Below are 21,624 nucleotides of genomic sequence, written 5' to 3'. Positions count from 1 at the left end.
AGATAGTGAGATGTTCAACATCTATCAAAATACATATGCAATTTTGGAACTGTACATTAGACTTGAAAGACCACTCCTTTTTCATAGTAAAGAAACACAAATTTATTGGCTTTTCAATTTAAAGTACGTTTATCTAACATAAATTAAAATTAATGGCAGAGTAGTACTCCATTGTGTAAATGTACCACATTTTCTGTATCCATCCCTCTGTTGAAGGGCATCTGGGTTCTTTCCAGCTTCTGGCTATTATAAATAAGGCTGCTATGAACATAGTGGAGCATGTGTTCTTGTTATATGTTGGAGCATTTTTGGGTATATGTCCAGTTATTAAAAACAATGACTACATGAAATTCTTAGGTGAATGGATGGAACTAGAAAAGATCATCTTGAGTGAGGTAACCCAGTCACAGAAGAGCACACATGGTATGTAATCACTGATAAGTGAATATTAGCCACAAAGCTTGGAATACCCAAGATACAATTCACAGACCACATGAAGCTTAAGAAGAAGGAAGACCAATGTGTGGATGCTTCAGTCCTTCTTAGTAGGGGGAACAAAATACTCACAGGAGGAAATACAAAGTGAGGAGCAGAGACTGAAAAGGTCATCCAGAGACTGCTCCACCTGGGGATCCATCCCATATACAGTCACAAAACCCAGACAATATTGCTGATGCCAAGAAGTGCTTGCTGACAGGAGCCTGATGTAGCTATCTCCTGAGAGGCTCTGCCAGAGCCTGACAAATACAGAGGTAGATGCTCTCAGCCAATCATTGGACGGAGAACGGGGTCTCAATAGAGGAGTTAGGAAAAGAAGTGAAGGAGCTGAAGGAGTTTGCAACCCCATAGGAAGAACAACAATATCAGCAAACAGATCCTCCAGAGTTCCCAGGGACTAAATCACCATCCCCAAAGTACACAGGGATGGACCTGTGGCTCCATCTGCATATGTGCAGAGGATGGACTTGTCAGGCATCAGTGGGAGGAGAGGCCCTTGGTCCTGTGAAGGATTGATGCCCCAGTGTAGGGGAATGTCAAGGCAGGGGAAGAAGGAGGGAGTGGGTGGGTTGGTGGGGGAGCACCCTCATAGAAGCAGGGGGGAGGGGTGATGGGATAGGGGTTTCTGGAGGGGAAACCCGGAAAGGGGATAACATTTGAAATGCAAATAAAGAAAGTAGCCAATAAAAGGAAAGAAAAAATAAATTAAAATTAAGCAAAATTATTTATAAAAATATATTTTTAAAATCCTAACACTGAATACTGAATTAGAAGCTTTAGATCATTAGAAAATGGAATCCATGGTGAGAGCAGCAGGCAGGGAGGGGGAGAGAAGGGAAAAGCAAAGGAAGGGAAGGGAGGGAAAGGCAAGAGGAGGGAAACAAACAGAAAAGTATATATGTAGGGAAGTTTTGGAGTCTGAATAAGCTATCAATCCACACAGTCATTCTTTCAACATTGAGATCATGTCTCTCTCTCTCTCTCTGTGTGTGTGTGTGTGTGTGTGTGTGTGTGTGTGTGAGAGAGAGAGAGAGAGAGAGAGAGAGAGAGAGAGAGGGAGAGAGAGATTGATAGGGAGAGGAAGAGGGAGAGGTAGAGGTAGAGGGAAAGGGGGAGAGGGAGACAGGGAGAGAGAGGGAGAGGGAGACTTAAATTTAAATTTAAAAACATGCTCAGGTTTTTTACAACCCTAAATATAAAATCTTAACATAGCAGCTTTTTCACATCTTGTATACATTTTCTCTCATTCTAAGTGCTCGTCAGACAACCAAGCTCATAACATCAGCAAACTAGCATTTGTTTTTGTATAGCACTAAAGCAATAGGTTTGGTATAGTAAATGCTATTACTATTGGAGGTAGAATGAGGGCTGTTTCCACTCTTATCAGTTTTCTTCATTTGAGATTAGGCTATATGTGCATTATAAATAATTGAGATATGATAAATCTATTTTATTTTTTAAGGTTAATATTCTGATTTTTTAATGATGGGAGAGACCAGATGTAATGATTATATGATTTATAGTAATGGTAGTTTATAATATCCATTAACAATTTTTTGCAGTGTTTGAAATCAAAGTCAGACCTTATACATGTTATGCTAGGCAAAAGCTCTATTAACTGAGCTACAGCCTTAGGCTTCCAATATCTCATTTTCAGTTTTTAGTTTTTTTTAATACATTGGCTGGGGAAGAAAAAAGTACTCTTTAAATAAAGGCTCTTCCTTAATATTGGGAACCATTTCATATTTTAAGGTCTTTTAGCATTTATTATCACATTTGATATGACAGTCATAAGAAAAACAGGACATCTTTCCTCATGTAGAAATAGAAACACTCCTCCATTGTTGGTGGGACTGCAGGCTGGTACAACCACTCTGAAAACCAGTCTGACAGTTCCTCAGAAAATTGGACATTGCACTACCTGAGGACCCAGCTATATCACTCCTGGGCATATACCTAAATGATGCTCCAACATATAACAAAGACACATGCTCCACTATGTTCATAGCAGCCTTATTTATAATAGCCAGAAGCTGGAAAGAACCCAGATGCCCTTCAACAGAGGAATGAATACAGAAAATATGGTACATCTGCACAATGGAATATTACTCTGCTATCAAAAACAATGACTTTATGAAATTCATAGGCAAATGGAATGTACTAGAAAATATCATCCTGAGTGAGGTAACCCAATTACAGAAAAACACACATGGTATGTACTCACTGATAAGTGGATATTAACCCCAAAGCTTAGAATACCCAAGAAATAATTCGCAGACCATATGAAGCTCAAGAAGAAGGAAGACTAAAATGTAGATGCTTAAATCCTTCTTAGCAGGGAGAACAAAATACCCACAGGAGGAAATAAAGGGACAAAGTGTGGAGCAGCGACTGAAGGAAAGGCCATCTGGATACTGCCCCACCTGGGGATCCATCCCATATGCAGCCACCAAACCCAATCCCAATCACCATTGCTGATGCCAAGAAGTGCTTGCTGATAGGAGCCTGATATCAGTGTCTCCTGAGAGGCTCTGCCAGAGTCCTACTGATACAGATGAGGATGCTTGCAGCTAACCGTCAAACTGAACATGGAGACCCCAATGGAGGAGTTAGGGAATGGACTGAAGGAGCTGAAGGGGTTTGCAACCCCATAGCAAGAACAACAGCATCAACCAACTAGACCCCCAGAGCTCACAGGGACTAAACCACCAACCAAAGTGTACACATGGAGGGACCCATGGCTCCAGTCCCTTATGTAGCAGAGGATGGCATTGTCTGGCAACAATAGGAGGAAAAGTCCTTGGTCCTGGGAAGGCTCAATGCCCCAGTGTAGGGGAATGCCAGGGCATTGAGGTGGGAGTGGGTGGGTAGAAGCACGGGGAGGAGGAATGGAGATGAGAGAGGGAGAAAAGGGGGTAACATTTGAAATTTAAATACATAAAATATCCAATAAAAATTTTAAAAAAGAAAAAAGAAAGGAGAAAAAAAAAGAACTGCAAAAAAAGTGGTCAAGAGAACTGCAATGTTTGAAAAGAGAAAACATTCTCATTCTACCTGAGATATAAATGAACTTTCATTATTCTTAGAGTACATTCAGAACTAATGTATATCAATTAAGTACCTATTATGTGCCAGCATTGAAGTAGGTATTCTGTATGATATCTAATTCTTATACTATCTTATCAAAGGAAATATCACTGTCAACTTAATAAAACAGAAAACTTAATCTGAGAGAAGTTACATGGCTTGGTAAAGACCATAAATGTAGAATTTAAAATCAGGTTTGTATGCTTTTAAATTTCCTGCTCTTTCCTTACTCCAAGCTGTCACAAAGAAAAACTAGGGCTCATGAAGTTTTTCTTGGGCACTGGGGATGTAATGGAATTGGCAGAGTGCCTGCCTAATATGCATGAAGTTGTGGGTTCCATCCTTAGCACAGCACTAACTGGTTGTGGTGGATACATAAACGCAGGGTAGAGGAGGAGAAGAAGAGAGGAGGGAGGGATGTTATTTCTTAATATACTATGTCAATCATTTGTTCTGGTTAGTTTCCACCGCCTTTTCACAAACTAGAGTCATTTGGGAAGAGAGAACTTCAACTGAGGAATTGCCTTCACCAGCATCAGATTGACCTAGGGGCATGTCTGTGGGGGGCATTTTCTTGATTAATTGATGGAGGGCAGTGCCACTTGTGGTCAAGGGATATATAAGAAAGGCTTGTCTTGGGGGCAATCCGTTAAGCAGCATTCCTCCATGGTCTCTTGTTTCTGTCTCCAGGTTCCTGCCTTGAGTTCCTGTCTTAGCTTCCGTTCACAGTGGTCTACAATCTATAAAATGAAATAAATGCTTTCCTCCCAAGTTGCTTTTTAGTCATGGTGCTTATCACAGTGACAGAAAGCAAACTTGCAACCACCTCCTTAAACATTATTTTACTGCATTTATTAATTTTGTGTGTGCACTGGGGGACACACACCATGAAAGAGATCCAGAGGACCACTTGTTGGGGGAAGTCTATGCTTTCCTTTCACTTTGTGGGCTCCAAGGATCCAACTCCAGTGATCAGTCTTGGTTGCAAATGTCTTTACTCACTGAGCCATTTCTTGGTCTCTTGTGTATCTATGATTCATGTGAAAAATGTTTGTTTTTTTAAAACACAAATAGGTATTTCTAATGTGTGGCCATTTTTGGAAGCATTCAGTTCATCCCTTCAGATTTGAAGTTTTATTATTAATTATGTGGCAATTTTGTGTATATATATGTATATATATAATTATACATATAAATATAAAACATATTCTGATTGCTGATTACCTTCTCTCTCTATCCTGTTTTAACTTGCTCTCATACTATCAGTCTTTCCTCCTCCCCACTGTCTCTCTCCCATAATCATGACTTTTGTTTTGTTCTGGAACTGGTTTAGTTTAACCATATCTTTGTGTAAACATTGGATTGGAAATATCCATTGGAGCCTATGAATGATTCCTTCTCTCCTTGAATCTATTTGTAGCATATAGTTCATCAGTGAGGGTTGGGGCCACCCATAGTCTCTCTTCCATCCATGCCTCTCTATTGATGGGCCCATTCTTATGCAGACCCTGTGTAGGTATCTGCAACTGCTGTGAATTTGTGATTGCAATGTCTGTGTGTTGACAATGTAGTTTATTTTTAAAAGATGAAATATGTCTGAAATTCAAGGAGAGAATCAAATTGCTGTATTTACAATAACTGAACATCCTCTCAGGAGATACCATGAGGTTATCATGAGAAACACATTCTTTTCCCATTTCCTTTTAAAGAAGTCATATTTCTAAGCAGATTAGGATCAGAATATAGCAAATTACCAAGTCAGTCTTCTTCCTGCTCTTCTGGCAAAATATAAGATAACAATGTGCAGAATTTCATCTATAAAGATGACACTATGAACTTTCTGGCATTGGGCCAGGCCCACGATTTGTTTTGCTACAAGAAGAACAGACATGTACAAAGCCACTTACTTCTAGAAAGCACAGGTTGGTTAGACCCCTGGCTTAATATATAGAGAATTCAGTGTGGGTGGACCCATAAATAACTGCCCTAATAAATCACAGCACTAGGGTCATTAAATAAGCTGCAGAAAGGAGTCAGTGGTAGAATGCAGCCAAGTTTTACAAAGCTACAGCAAAGCATCCTTAGTACTTTACCATTTCAAAAGCTCTGTCTGTTTGTGAACATGTAAATGATATAAGTTCTATCTCTTCTAAGTTGAGAGTCCTGAATGAAGTAGGATTAACTGTTGCTTCTAAATTATAACACAGCTCTAACTGTATTTCCCTTGCCTGTAGGTTGGCAAGTAGAAGATCAAAGAATGAAGATTGCTGCCAACAATAACCATTGTACACAGCTCAAATCTTCTATTTAGTGACAAGGAAAGTTTTGCTTCACCTTGCTAGTGTTTACTTCTCAAGTGTATGGAGAATAGAGGAAAAACTAGTGAGGTAGAGATAATTCCAAGGTAATTTTGGATTAAGCCACCGTTTTTAACACACTAGACTGGGTGTTTGAAAGCACCCTTGATTGTTTGGGGCTCTTGTTGCTCTTCTCTGTTCAGTAGTTATATTTTTTGTTAGTGTTTATTTCAAGCTTCCAAGTGTCCAAGAGAAGAACAAGCAAACACAGGGAATCTATTAGCCTTTGACCTTGGTAACCCCTTTGGTAGAAATGAATGGAAAAGAGAGAACAAACTAGTAACCTAAAATTTATTAAATACCTACTACATGTAAAGCATTATGTAATCATAGTATTTTCTTCTTCATCTGGCTTCATCCTGAACCTGTATGTTTCATCTTCTCTATTAAAACTACTATCACCAATGTTGTCAACATCTTTCTCACTGAATTCAGCTGGATGGATGAAGAACACTTTCCGCTGGGTTTCTTAAATTGCTAAGATAAACTCAAAGCTAACAGCTATTTTTGCCATTTCAGAGCTAGAACATGCCTGAAGAAGGAGGCCGGTATACAAGAAGGCATAATGAAAAAGTCCTGATGTCATCACTTATGCACCAAGGTTAAATAATGTTCAAAGCTTGCTTCATTGAGGTCTTTTCAGTCAAACGAACCAATAAGCTTTCCTCTGTTTCTTTTTAAAAATCTATAAACTAGTTGAGACCAACACTCTGTCACTTGGAACTGATGGAGTCCTAATGCTAAGGATCTGCATAGCTACAGTGTCAGCCTGCATGTTTTTCCTGAGCTTCAGATGCATATCTCAGACTGCTTGTAGTTTTGTCTCTTGAATTTCCCAAAGGTACCTGTAGCTTCAACCTATCTAAAACCACACATATCCCTCCCCTGATCATTATCTAAGCGAACACTACAGCAGTTTGCCAGAAACCTGGGTGGCTTCCTTGACATCATTGTCTTCTTTCAATCACACAGCCAATCTTTACTGTTTCCATTTGCTAAACAATCTGCCCTCTAATTTAACCACCTCCGTCCTTTCTGTGGTGATACAGCAGCGCCCTGCCACGTGCTTTGTCTGTTCCTTTTGTGCCCATTTTAGTCCATTTCTCCTAACTTTATCCATTTTAATGAAGTTTTTACATAGCATCGTGTTATTTATGCTCATTGTAATTGAAATAACACAAAACTACATAAATAATCACTTCATAGTCTATTCCACTTCTACCCAAACTCTTTCAACCTGAAATTATCCGTATTTTTTGATGTTGCTTCTTTCTACGATTGATTTTATGCAAACGTTTTGGTGGATTAAAAGATCCTCCCCTTTTTTCTGAAAATGCAAACATACACATCACTCTGGAATTTGCTCTTTACAAAAGTCCAGTAGTAGAAAGGACACGATGAGTCCTTTAGATCTACGCACAGAACCCTAACTCACTCATTTTCATAGTTGTACAATAATCAATAGGTATGACTATGTCATAATGTAATTAATTTATTGTAGCTGTTAAAATAATTCCTCCTTTTAGTGCTGAGATATCCTTGTATTCAAGATCTATGCACCAGTATTCTCATTTTTTCTTTTTTTTTTTTTTCTGGAGCTGGGGACCGAACCCAGGGCCTTGCGCTTGCTAGGCAAGTGCTCTACCACTGAGCTAAATCCCCAACCCCCCAGTATTCTCATTTTTGTAGGATGCTCCTAACCTTGAGTTATAGGTCCAAAGTATTCTGATATTTAATTTGATTAATATACAAAGTGATTGTAGCAATCTATATTTTTTCTACCAAAACATGTTTTCCATCTCTTAATTAGTATATGTTATTCTGGTATGAAGATGTTGCCAAACTGCTTAGCTCTGGGTAAAAAAGTGACATGTTATGCATGTTTTATTTTTAAAATGAAAATTTATTTATTATTTTAAATTTGTTAGAAATGCAAGCTAAAAATACAAAAAATAAACATTAAGTTAGTTTTCTCCCACATCTGCTGTAAAACCTTGATTTTCTTTCTGAGAAACCACCACTTTATGTCCCAGATTTTCACATTTAAGCCAGTTTCTAAGTAATGGACACTTAGGTGATTTTCAGTCCTATGATATTACAAATAGTACAGCAAAGATGATCTTTGTTGAGAAATGATCTTCCATGTGTGAGTATATCTAGAAATAGATCTAGTCGACCTGCTGGATCAGATTATGTGCATTTAGTATTTAAAGACACAAGTCATATAATCTATTCTTGGCATTGATCTTCTGCTTCTTCATTGCCTTTAGTAGTTTCTAAGCTCTATAAAATGGATTCCAGAGTCCTGAATGATCTAGTCATTTCAGACAGTTCATTTATCATCACTTCCCCCTTTGGATCTACACTCTACTTGTACAAACTTCTTCCTATTCCTTTTTAAAGAAATAGGGTTGGTTTATTTTTGAGAATTTTATACATGAGCATTACCACATACATCACTCCAGTTCCCCCTTCAGCTCCTCTCCCTCAGATTTATGATCTCTTCCTTATTATCATTATATATGTACACATATGCATGTAAGTATATATATGCATACATGTGTATATATAACCAACCTACTGAGTGGATTTAGCTTTGCTTGTATTTACATGTGTCTAGTCTAAGAAGACCACCCAAACAATTTAGGTTATTGATGTCTCCCTTCATTGACTCTCAAAATTTGAAGCTAAGGCCAGATTGCTAAAGAAAAGACACACATTAAACATGAACTTGGAGGAATCAAGCTGAAACTAACCTGGAAGCTTTTTTCCTGAGAAGCAGCTTTCATAGTATCAGGAGGTGTGTGCAAGCTGCCAATGGAGAAAAGTAAACAATAATCCCACCCATCTGTGCAGCTTGTGAAGCACAATGACTGAACTTACAAGATACCCACAATGGTAAAAACAGGGGCCCTTTTATCTTGGGGATAACAAACAGCTGACTATTAAACTTAAGACCTGCTCATCAGGAAGGAGGTCATGTCTAGTACTGTAAACTTAGCCAACTACTGATAGCTGGAAAGATCACAGATCTACAGAACTTATTCCTACCAGTTTCCTAAACATACACACACACACGCGTGCGTGCACACACACACACACACACACACACACACACACACACATATTACTGTTTTCTAAATGCCTATCCTTATACTCATAAATAAGTATAGCTCTTGTCTCTCATCAAAGAAGTTTCTTTTTCCAACTAATGAAGAATATTATAGGGATACAAAACTGGAACATTTATAGAATAAGTAATGGCGGGTTTCCCAACCCTAGCTGTTACATCTGTAAAGCAACCCCTAAATCTAAAGCTCGGGGAAATCATGGAAGAGATGGCTAGAAAAGCTGTAAGAGGCAGTGCCCAGGGCACCTCTTGGTAGGTCATGTCCCCTGGACATGACCAGGGAAATGAACTTATGAACAACAAAATATAGTTGTTCCAACAAGATCAGCACAATGACATGTCAATGCCAGCAGAGAAAACCCACATCTAGGTGAGGAGTTAGAGAGGGTGAATGGCTGATATGAGAGAGAGAGAGAGAGAGAGAGAGAGAGAGAGAGAGAGAGAGAACGAATGAGAGAACTGGTTGCCTTTAGTGACAAACTCCTATAAAAGTTGTCTAATATCCAAACTGGGGAAAGACACAACAAAGAATGAAAACTACAGGCTCTATCTCTGATGAACATATCAAAAAGACTACCCACAATAACCAAGTTGTTTTATCCCAAAGATGCAGGGATGGTCCAATATACATCAATAGGTGTATTAAATTATACAAGTGAACTTGAAGACAAAAACTACCTGATCATTTCAGTAAGTGCAGAAACAGCCTTCAACAAAATTCAACATGCCTTCATGATAAAAGTTCCAGAGCCACAGTGAACATCATTCTTCCAGTTTCTTAAATGATTCAAGTTTCCTAATTACTCAAGGCTTTTTAATACATTTCTTTCTTCTGGGTTCACTCTTCCCTCAAGCCTTCACTTGGCTACCTCTGCCACTTTTCAGGTTGTAGCTCAAATGCTACCCTCATTAGGAGGTCTGCCCTGACTTCCTAAGTTTAGTTCAGATATCGGTGTGCTTAATAAACCCTATGCTTAGCTCACTGTACCACTTACTGCACTACAGTATAATTGTCTACTATGAATTTAGTGAAGGAGATATAGGGGCTAATCTTTTTTTAAATTTTTTATTAGATATATTTCTTTGCTTACATTTCAAATGTTATTCCCCTTCCTGGTTTTCTGACCATAAGCCCCCATCCCATTCCCTCCCCTCCCCCTCCCCCATACGGGTATTCCCCCCCCCCATACATCCCCATTTCCCCCCATATTCCCCTGCACTGGGGGTCCAACCTTGGCAGGACCTTCCACTGGTGCCCCAACAGGTCTATTCTCTGCTACATATCTTATCTATCACCATGTCCCTAGTATCCAGAGCAATGGTCAATAAACCTTGTACTTAATAAAGATGCTTCAAAGGAATAAAAAGAAAATCAGCAAATAAAAAGAACAGCCGCAGCAGCAGCAACAACAACATCCATGTAGAAGTTTTGTAATTGTTCAGGCCAAAGAGGCCTAGAAGGTGAAGTAGAATGCCTAAAGTAAGGCAGGGTGAGCCAACAGATGTCTTCTGCCTACGCATCTACATCTGTTTATGGTATTCTGAGGAGCCACACAGAAACACTTCACCACTTAGCTGACAGATTAACATTCTTATCCTTCACTTCTTAAAGCCATTTGCATGCTCTTATGCCTTACTGAGCTCTTCATGGATGCTAATGAAAAGGCTCATTGACCATCCAAATAGAAATCCTGAGTATTTAATCATTCAGACACCATCTAATTGGTTAAAACTAGCCTGGTTCTTATTACAATATTATAGAAATCAGAAATAGTTAGAAATTTTATCAGAACTGGAAGGAAATAATTAGACTTTTTATTGTAGTAATTCAGCATCTTTTCTGTATCACTACATATTTGAGGAATATGATAAATTTTCATCAGGAACAGGACCTTCCCAACTAGAGTTTTCTCAGAGTTGTATACAATTATTAGTTTTTCTAGAACTTCAAATACTTAGAAGAAAAAAAAAACCTCCTTAGATGGTTTTGAAACTCTTGACATCTCAGTGTAGAAACTATGAGTTCCTACACTGAGATGGTTCAGAATAAACTGAGATGAGTGAAATGAGAGTTATTGATAAACAATTAATGTCATTGGGTTTAGAATCCAAGTCTTGTGGCTTAGTGATCACAAGTTTCCCTAATACTGAGAAACAGAGTGAAAACAAGACGGGAAAGACCTTTAGAGAACCTCAGGACATCTGGGTATGTTGTCTCCTTAAGGCAAATAGAAGAAATTTATCATTATAACACTTCTGTAGCTGGGATCGCATGTTCGGCTTCCTTTACCTGATTATGTATTGCTTAAAGCACTTATTAATGCTGATTTGTTTACCTGAGACAGAGTCTGGCTCTCTTGTTCCAACTGGTTCCAAACTCCTGACTTGAATGATAGCCTCCTAAACAGCTGGCACTATAGACATGCCCCCTGCATTGCCTGGCTCTTGCTTACATGTATTTTTTATGCAATGAATGTGTATTACATTTATAATCATGAAAACTCTATGAACATAGAATACAGATGTATCTCAGTGGTAGAGTATTTTTCTAGCACATGCAAGACCTGGGTTCAGACCTCTACATTGCCAAAATTAACCCAATGAATTTTTTAAAGCACCTCCAACTTTTATAAAGAGTTTAAATTTACTTTCAAGGGTTGTGGATGAATATTTACTATTTCTTGCGCATATTCTGCCCATCATGCTCTCCTACTCTACTTTCTCTTCCTTCTCTCCACTCCTGTTAGCCCTCTTTATTTTACTCGGCATTTATTTTTACTTTCATATGTGTGTACGTGATTATGCATCAATAGAAAATTTTAGAACTGTAAACAACAGAAAATGAATATATATATATATATATATATACTTGTCTTCTGAGACAAACTTTAACCTCGTATATTCAATTCAATTTAGTCTATATATATCAAGAATAGGAGTTTTATAGCTATACCAACCACAGGACCTAGAATAATGCCTTACTAGATAGTCTAAAATAGTTGTTATTTGAAAAATGCTTGTTAACCAAATGTCAATGTTGATGGCCTATTGAGATCATTTACTGTGGGGCTAGTTCTATCAAAGAAAATATAGTTTTAAAGGCTATTTTGGAGTATGAACAAGCTAAGATATTTTGGCTTGCTTAATGTTTTATTTGATATAAAGCCACTTTCTAGAGTGTTCTACTGTGGGCCCTTAAGCTGTTGGCAGTCACGAACAGCAGGCAACATTGGGGATTCTACAACTGAAATCAACAATCCTCTTCAAGTCCACACATGGTAAGCTTTCAAAAGCTTAAATTTCATCTTGTGAATAAGCCTCTGAAATCCTATCAGTTATTGAAATGATTTTAGTCTTTCTCATTTGACAGGAGCTCAGTGATGGGCCGCTGAAAAGCAATAAATAAAGCACCAATACCAGCATAAGAGAGATTTTTAATTCTAGCTAACAATTTACAAACAAAACATCTGTTTTCTTTGATGCCATAGCCTTTTATGTCCAGCTGTATCAATTTACTGGTAGCTACATCCTAAATCATTCTTATTTTTAAGAAATTAAAAACAAAGGTTACATTTTAATCTTAATTTATCATTTTTTGTTTATTTTTAATAGTAGAAAAGGATATTAACTTCTTTGCTCTGTTCAAAAGTAAATATGAAAGGAAAAAATCCAAGATACATATACATACACACATATTTCTATCTCTATGTGTTCATCATATGTGGGTATGATAGACAAATGGGTAGGTAGACAAAGCCAAACAGATAGAGTGAGGAACCATCATGGAAAAATGTGCAGTCGTGATCAATCTTTGTTGCGATGAAGTAGGTCAGAATATGAGGTTTAGTTTTCTCCCCTATGGCTGCTCTAGGTTATCCCATTGAACAGTACCAATGAGAAGAAAGAGAATTTTCCTGAAATAAATCATCACTGCTGAGTTATCACATTTGCTTACAAGAGTAATGACAATCTTTGAGAAAACCGATTAATAACATTTAGTAATTTGCAATTTTTCCTTTTTAAAAATCCATTAGCACTTTGGATCAATTATAGTAACCTCATTTCTTAAGCCAGATTCATTGTCCCTATTTTACCAACAAGAAAAGAAAAGCACAGAGGAATATGACTTCTCCAAGATCACATGACAGGATATTAAGGTTTGGAATCCATAGACTGTAACTTGGTTGAGAACCTTTTCTCTTATACCACACCATACTTTTTTCCCTATGAAGATAGGAATAACAAGAATAGATGGTTGTGGGGAGATAATAAGATTTTTCTTTGACTCATGCTCCTATAGCAGAGACTCTCTGCTCCTATAAGAACAGAACAGATTTTTTCAAAGTATTATTTGTAAACTATGGAAACTCTCTGATAATTCTTGATACACATTATCCGATTTAAAGACCTCGTGAGCTCCTGAATCCATTCCACAGTCCATATAGTAGCCTATAAGAGATGGCTACCTGAGCAATTTTGACTTCAGAGAACAGACTTTATTAGAAAATCTTGACTCAGCTTGCTGTATGAATGAAATGACATAATAGCAATGACCAAAAGCCTTGTCAATTAACATAAATGAACTCAGAAACTACCCCAAAAAATCTCTGGTCAACTCAAGACACATAAATGTAATGTAGCTATACAGCCATGTAGAACAGAAAATGAAATTAATCTGTAGCCTTGAAAGTTGGCTCAGCTCTTGCTGCTCATGCTGATGAGCTGGGTTCAATTCCCAGCACGTACATGGCATCTAATAGCCACATGTAATGCCAATTTTAGGGAAGCTGACTCCACTTATGGTCTCCATGGGTACTGCACACATGGTACACAAACAGACATGCAGGGAAAGCATTTATGCATGTAAAAAATAAAAACAAAAATTCATTTTAAGAGTTGTTATAACAATAACATTGCAAGATTAATACTGGAGAAAGCAACCTTGTATTTGTGACTACCATTTATGTGTCAATACATACAATTGGTGAATGTAATCATTCTTAAATTGTAGGTTAGAAAAATTTGATATATCTTGGAGATAGCTACTATCTAACTAACATTTATTGTGTTAATTATTTAATTTTATGTGTATCTATGTGTGCTTGAGCATATGTAGTGGACTGCATACATGGAAGTGTCCTCAGAGGCAAGAAGAAGGTGTCAAATCACCTGAAATATGAATTACACATGGTTGGGAGTTGCAGAGTGTGGGTGCTTGAACTGTTCAGCCAGCTCTCCAGCCCCAACATTTGTGCATGTGTGTGTGTGTGTGTGTGTGTGTGTGTGTTTGTGTGTGTGTGTTTGTATGTGTGTGCCTGTGTGTGTGTGTGTGTGTTTGTGTGTGTGTGTTTGTATGTGTGTGCCTGTGTGTGTGTGTGTGTGTTTGTATGTGTGTGCCTGTGTGTGTATGTGTGTGTATGTGTGCATGTGCATGCATCCATGTATGTATGTATACATGTACCATGTGTGAAGGGCAGCCAACAAACATCAGGAGTCAGTTCTCTTTTCTTTTACCAAATATTGTCTCAGAACATTGAACTCAGGTCATCAGGCTTGTCGACAAGTGCCTTTCCCTTTTCAGCTATATTGTTGGCCCTGCTTTTCTCTTGAAGGTAAGGCAAGGAATGACTATGTTATACTTCTAAGGATCTAGTATAAGAGACAAATGGAACAGGAAAGTCAGTGTCTTAGTTATGGTTTCTATTGCTCTAATAAAACATATGCTCAAAAGCGACTTGGGTAAGAAGGAGTTTATTTTTTCTTACTCTTCAGATCACACTCCCTCACTGAGTGAAGTCAGGGCAGGAATTCAGTACAGGAACCTGGAGGTAGGCACTGGAGCAGAAGCCATGAAAGAATGCTGCTTACTGGCTTGCCCTTCATGGCTTGCTCAGCAATCAGGACCACCAGTCCAGGGATGGCACTGCCCACAGTGAACTAGGCCCTCCCACATCAATCATTAATCAATAATACTCCACAGACTTGCCTACAGGTCAAGCTCATAGAAATATTTTCTTAGCCAAGTTTCTATCTTTTAAGGAGAAATGTTATCAACATTATATTATATGAGACTCCGAGGCTCCACCACATCACCATATATGTGCTTCATCCTTACCTCTTGCCTATAAATCTGCTAGCTCCTTTACCAAAGCTTCTCTGTAAACTTCTCTGAGGCCCTGTTCATGTTTTACTCCTTTCAATTGTATGTAGAAGCCTTATTAAATAACAAACAGTAAAATAGTTTGGGAATTGAAGTTCTATCTGAGGATATCAATAGATTATAAAACTAATAGAAATTTAGAACGGTTTTCTTTTCTTTTTTTTTTATTAACTTGAGTATTTCTTATATACATTTCAAGTGTTATTCCCTTTCCCGGTTTCCGGGCAAACATCCCCCTCCCCCCTCCCCTTCCTTATGGGTGTCCCCCTCCCAACCCTCCCCCCATTGCCGCCCTCCCCCCATAGTCTATAGAACGGTTTTCTTGCTATGTTTAAATGTGTTTCTGTTTTTTTAGTGTCTGTTCATGCATTCCTGTGTTCGTGTTCGTGTGTGTGTGTGTGTGTGTGTGTGTGTGTGTGTGTGTGTGTGTGTGCATGTGCCTGCTATGTTGCAAGTGGAAGTCAGAGGCCAGCTTGCAGGAGCAGGGGCTCATCTTCCACCTTGTGGATCCTGGGAGTTGAACTCAGGTTGTCAGACCTGCAGTAAAGACATTTACCTGCTGAGCCACATGCTGGCCCTTATTCCTGTTTTTGTTCTTTGAAAAATGTTTTTTTAAATAAAGTTTTAACTATTGAAGGTAAATCACTATTCTTTGATACTTGTGAGCAAACTTGAGATAGATAATCTAAACTTGCATTGTAACATCAAATAACTATAGCCTTAAAATTAATTACTAACAGACTCACTTCTTTATTGGGAAGTTCTGTATTTGTATAAAACAGAACTTGCTCATTATCTTGAGATAGTGATGTTGAATTATATCTCTTTGGCTATCTAAATGGGCATCTGGAATTTACAGGCCGAGTTAAATTCTTTTATGTTTTGGTATTTTTAATTAAAAATACTAATATATATTCATTGTACATAGTCATTAGCTTCAGAAAGACAAATTCTCTCAATTATGTCACAAGCTTGAACTATATTCATCACTGATACCCCTCTTCCAGCCATAACCTCCTTCTTCTACAACACTTCTCCCTTTTCTTCTCCATCTCAGAAATAGAAATTCAAATCATTTAGTTCTTTATATCCCAAACTCCCGAGGTCATTCTTGGTTCTTGTCTGTCGTCTTCATATCCTTTAATAAATCCCCCAATCCTACAGCCTTTCCTTCAAAATCCTTCTAGAATCCTAGCACTTCTTACTAACTATACTGTTTCCACCCTATTCTAAGCCAGTATCATTTCTTGCCTGGATATTACCCCTTTGACTCTCCCTGTTCCTGCTTTTTCTAAATGATTTTCATTAGAGAAATCAGAAGGATTATGTTAAAATGTAAGTCAAATACTATCATTTCTCTATTCAAACTCATCCAATATAGTTCCCCAGTCCATGCAGAATAAGACACCAGGGCCTTTACTTTGGCCCACAAGGCTGTAGAGTGAGTTTTCTGTCTGCCCTCATCTCCTTTCTATCTCTTCCTATGGTCTCGTCACACTGACCTTCCTGAAGCATATCGTGCATGCTCTGTTTTAGAGGTTTTTTTCAACTGTTGGTTGCGTTCTTCTACTTGCCACACCTTCATTTCACTCAGGACTGTCCTCAGAGACCCCCTTGATCTCTGTACAGTACACTCCATTATCCTCTTTCACTGTTTTTTTTTGCTGTATCTTTCTTCACAGCACTTATCACCACAAACATTGTTTTCTATTTATTTCTTCACTAGAAATGAAGTCCTCTGGGGAACCAGACATATTCACTGAAGTCTGTCATGTACCAAGTCCTTGTCTACATGGTAAGAATATAAACATTAATCAAACAAACACAGATCTTCTTCTAGTGTTTTCATCCTAGTGTGATATAAATTGGATCTATTTACTCAGTAAATAATTTTAGAATGTGTTGGACAAACACAGCACGTAGACAGCAGAATGACAAGACGAGCTTTCCACAAGGAGATTTGGATTGGGTTGCCACCTTTTAAGTCACTGAGATACTCATCTAAAGAAATAGCTTGATAGTGTCCCAGGTGAAAGGTTCAATGTCCTAGACAATTCCGTGAGCCCCCAGTACTCTTTTTCCGTAACTCTAAGGCAGTACTAGTCGCATCTCTTCAATTGCTTCCACTTTCTGCAACTGCTTCCATCATTGGCCCTTACTCACACTGACAAATGTCAGCTTAAAAGAATCTCATTTTCATCTTTATAAAGTCATATTGCTTTGTAAACCCCTACAGACACATATCATCAGCAGATGTAGCCAGACACATTGTCTTTGAATCCAGATGGCTTTTCAACAGCCCAGAGCTATGTATCCTATAAACCTCTGTGCCAAAGGGGTAGCATTCTGTCAACTGACAGAGTAACACTGAAATACAGTGATTCAAAGTCCCTGCCCAGGAGCTACCTCAACATTTTGTCATCCCCTGAATGTACTAGTTAACTCAAAGCTATTACACCCATAATGGAAATGGTTTTCCTAGGTGAATCACTGTCTAGCTGAAGGGACAGTAAACACTGTCAAGTTACATTATGATACGAATGGTGAGACAAATACTAGGCCATGTTTTAGGGTCATATAAGGGGAAGGGATCCTTGCCTTCAAGGAACTTCCAGATTAATGCTACATGCTTTCGTTTAGATTTGGACATAGTAATAGATATCAAAACTGTTAAAATTATCATTGGAAACAATACATCCTTTAAATGCCAGCATGGGAAAACACTATTAGTTCCAAGACTAGGATCAAATTATCTTGGTGGACATAGCTGATATGGTATGTACGCAGGAGCAAGGAGGTCCTTATGGAGAGTGACCTTGAGGGATATAAGTGCTACCATGGCCTCCAAACATACTGAAAAAGGACTGAAGGTATCTGGAATTAGAGGATGAAAGATCCTTCTATTGTTAGTTCTATGTTAAAAGATTGATTAGCAGGTTAGGCTGGAGAAATCCATGATGTCTGGATAATACATGAGAATGAAGCATATTTTTATTAACACGTCACGGAGAAAAGATCACTCGAGTAGACTTACCATCTGCTCCCTCACCGCTTTTGCTTCTTTTATTGCGGCGAACACGCCTACTTTCCTCTTCAGAATATGGCTTTTCATCAGGAAAGAAGAAATTCAGGAGTGCCATCTGTAAAATTAACAAGTACATGTGTCAAAAGGTTGGCCCTTGTTAGCTCTATCCTACATAAAAAACAAACCAACTGGCTTTCAATACATATTACATCCTTACCTTAAATTTCATATATCTAAAGTCTGAGCCCACCTTTCCTTCTATATTTCAAATGACTTTAATCATGGAATCATTACTATTCGTATCACGTAGATATGACTATTGGCTAATATCCGAAGCTTCTCTATTTTGCTCTGAATAGCACTATGAGAAACCCTCAGGTTACATTTGTCCACAAACTTCTGGGATTTGCCATAAATTTCTAATTTTCCTTCCACATTACTGATGGCTATCCGGAATTAGCCTTGGATTTTCTATTACCCCTTGGACTTCATTATCACATACATCTGATTTTTTTCATGTTCTTATTTATGCTCTGCTTTTAATTTGTTTCTAGAGCAGAGAGCACAATACTGGGATGGCAGTATGTCAACTGTCTTATGAGAGTTAAGTCATGGTACAGTACACAACAATTCTTTGTCTTTTCCCAAACTCCAGAACATGTGGTCTAGAAGACTCATTTCAGTGAAAAACAAAAGTTGATTATTTGTATTCTGTTTGGCAGTTTTTTCTTTTATTGGATACTTTTTTATCTACATTTCAAATGTTATCCCCTTCCCCGGTTTCCCCTCCAGAAACCTCCTATCCCATCCTCCTCCCTCTGCTTCTACCCAGTCCCTCCTGCCTCCCCACCCTGACATTCCCCTACACTAAAGCATCCTATTTGGCAGTTTTTAAGGAAAACATAAACCTGTTCTCATTCAACTACTAATATTTTATACAATAATGTATCTGAATGAAATAAATCTTGTATTAAAAAGTACTAATTTTGATAGTTTAGTCCTCCGCTATCTTATAGTCATGCTTATAGTAATATAATATGTTTGCTCTGTGAATGGGTCTAGTTTCACTAATGATAATCATAGCTTTATTAAATATATACTTGAAGTGAGGAGATGAATGTAAGGTAAACAATGCACGGAGGTTTAGAGTTGTACCCTACTGCTGTGTAACATTGGACAAATTCCTTAAGCTTTCATTTCGTCATTTGAAAATAGGGATGTAATTGTAAGATCTTTACTCCTAAAGAAGTTGTAGGATCATCGCAGGACCTATCTCATATAATCCGTACCCGATAAATCTTAGATATAGCTATTTTTAAATACCTTAGTTATTCTGAAACTTAAAATGAATGGATTTTCATTCTATTGTCAGCAGGAAAAATAGTAATTCCAGAGTCTTCATATATGATAAATTTATTAGTAGAAAAAATGGGCTGGCCCCATGAAAACCCTAACATTCTATATAAACTTTAAGTTCCCATGATTCATTGTTTATATCAAACAACTATATCCAGTAGCCTTAAGTACAGTCATCTAGGAGAGTAGATTCATTTATTATCAAAGAATAAACGAATATATGCAACCTATATATTAACAATCACATTGCATTTTAAAATATTTACACTGATTCACATGAAGTGGCTCTTCTCGAGGGAGCCCACAGACTCCCCTAAAACAATACAGGCTACTGCCCATCGCTCTTTGTTACCTATCAGAACCAAATGGTAAGATCCTATTGTTGAAAACAGAACACACTTAGGTTAGAGAACACAGAGAAATCAAGTGGGAACTGAGCCTGAAGCATACGACTCGGTGGCTAGCATTCATAGTATTGGAAGATGTTATGCAGACTATTTAGGGAGAGAAGTCGTCAATGGTCTTACCCAGCTGTGGACACTACATGTAGCAAAACTGATCATTCAGACAAGATTTGCCCACTGGTGAAATAGTTGAGGGCAACATGTTGCTTTCTGATTGGATTTGAGGCCTATCCCATAGGAGGAAGTGCATGCCTGGTACTAGAAGTCTGCTCAAAAAAGTCCATGGTTGGGGAAGTCACAGGCCCTAGGTGGAAGCTTGCTATTTTGATGTTTTGCTAAATGAATATGCAGTCAACTTGCCTTCTAAATATGTATATTTATATCCATCCCAGCACTGGGGAGCTTCCACATGAACACATCCATGTATGCATACTTGCATGGTTCAACTGGTTAGTATTTTGGAATCACTTGACTGGAATATAAAATGCATTTTTCCCATAGAATCAAAAAATCTGGTTAGAGCCACAAAAATGTCACTTAAACCACCATATAAATGGGCTCATACAATACTAATGATATGAAATCAAATGGCATTTAAAATAAGATCTCAATCCTGCCAGGTGTGGTGGCCCATATTCATAATCCCAGCACTCTGGAGGCTGAGACAGAGGATCATAAACCCAAGCAGGCTGTGCTACTTAATAAAACTGCGTCTGGAACGCAAACAAATAAACAAAATAAAGGCTCAAACCCAACCCGCAAACCAGAAGAACTGCCAATAATCTTGGGGTTGAACAAGCTTTTGTTTATCTATCATCTATCATCTATCTATCTATCTATCTATCTATCTATCTATCTATCTATCTATCTATCTATCATCTGCCCACCCATTTATTATTTTTACAACTGAGTACTTTAATCTATATACCTATTCATTTAATTTTATATCAGTACTTTATATCTATATATCCATCTATCTACATAATTATCTATTCATTATTTTATAACTGGATAATCTGGGCTATTTTGGAAAGAAATTACTTTTACTTCAAGGTTTTGCAGAATAAGTGAAGGCCTATTTGCTCGTACAATAAATGACCCCAGTCTACTCCAATCCTGAGGGGCTTTTGTTACTATAACTACATTACAAATGAATACATGCTTTGTTAAAAGGAGCTTGAGGTCACCTGGCGGGCAAGAGGGAAGTACCTACTACAGATTGCTAATAAATGAGGCTTCTTAGAGGAGATGTTAACACCATGGGCCCTGAATGATGGAGAGATTTAGTGATAAATAAGAAATGGAAAAGGAATTCCAGATGAAAGGAGCATTGTATTGAAAGTCCTAGAGGAAAAAGCAAATACAGTTTCTAAAACTACTTGTAACTTAGATTAAGTGGTAGGAGGTAGAGAGGAATGGTGAGAGATGAACGGGGTTGGGGGTGGGTTATAGAATTGGATCAAGTTAAGGAATTTATGCCAATCAACAGCAGGGGGTCAGGTGAACGGATTTTTCCTTCCTGATATTTTTGACATATCAAAATGGAAATATATTTTACCTATAATAAAAATGTAATTTTAAAGCATGAGATTTGACATATGTACACA

General features: G+C 37.9%; 1 protein-coding gene across 2 annotated transcripts in view; it reads right to left on the bottom strand.

Moving 5' to 3' along the window:
- The window catches only part of Eda (ectodysplasin-A), a 401,465-nt gene that overhangs the window by 74,925 nt on the left and 304,916 nt on the right, over window positions 1-21,624 (bottom strand). For both annotated transcript variants that reach the window (NM_001305243.1, NM_001444043.1), the window contains exon 2: window positions 18,267-18,372. In NM_001305243.1, coding sequence (NP_001292172.1) covers window positions 18,267-18,372 — 106 coding nt within the window. The remainder of the gene's footprint in view (window positions 1-18,266; window positions 18,373-21,624) is intronic.

The sequence above is a fragment of the Rattus norvegicus genome, chromosome X, assembly GCF_021556685.1.
Source record: "Rattus norvegicus strain SHRSP/BbbUtx chromosome X, alternate assembly SHRSP_T2T, whole genome shotgun sequence".
Taxonomy (NCBI): Eukaryota; Metazoa; Chordata; class Mammalia; order Rodentia; family Muridae; genus Rattus; species Rattus norvegicus.
This window is presented reverse-complemented; position numbering and strand designations above follow the sequence as displayed.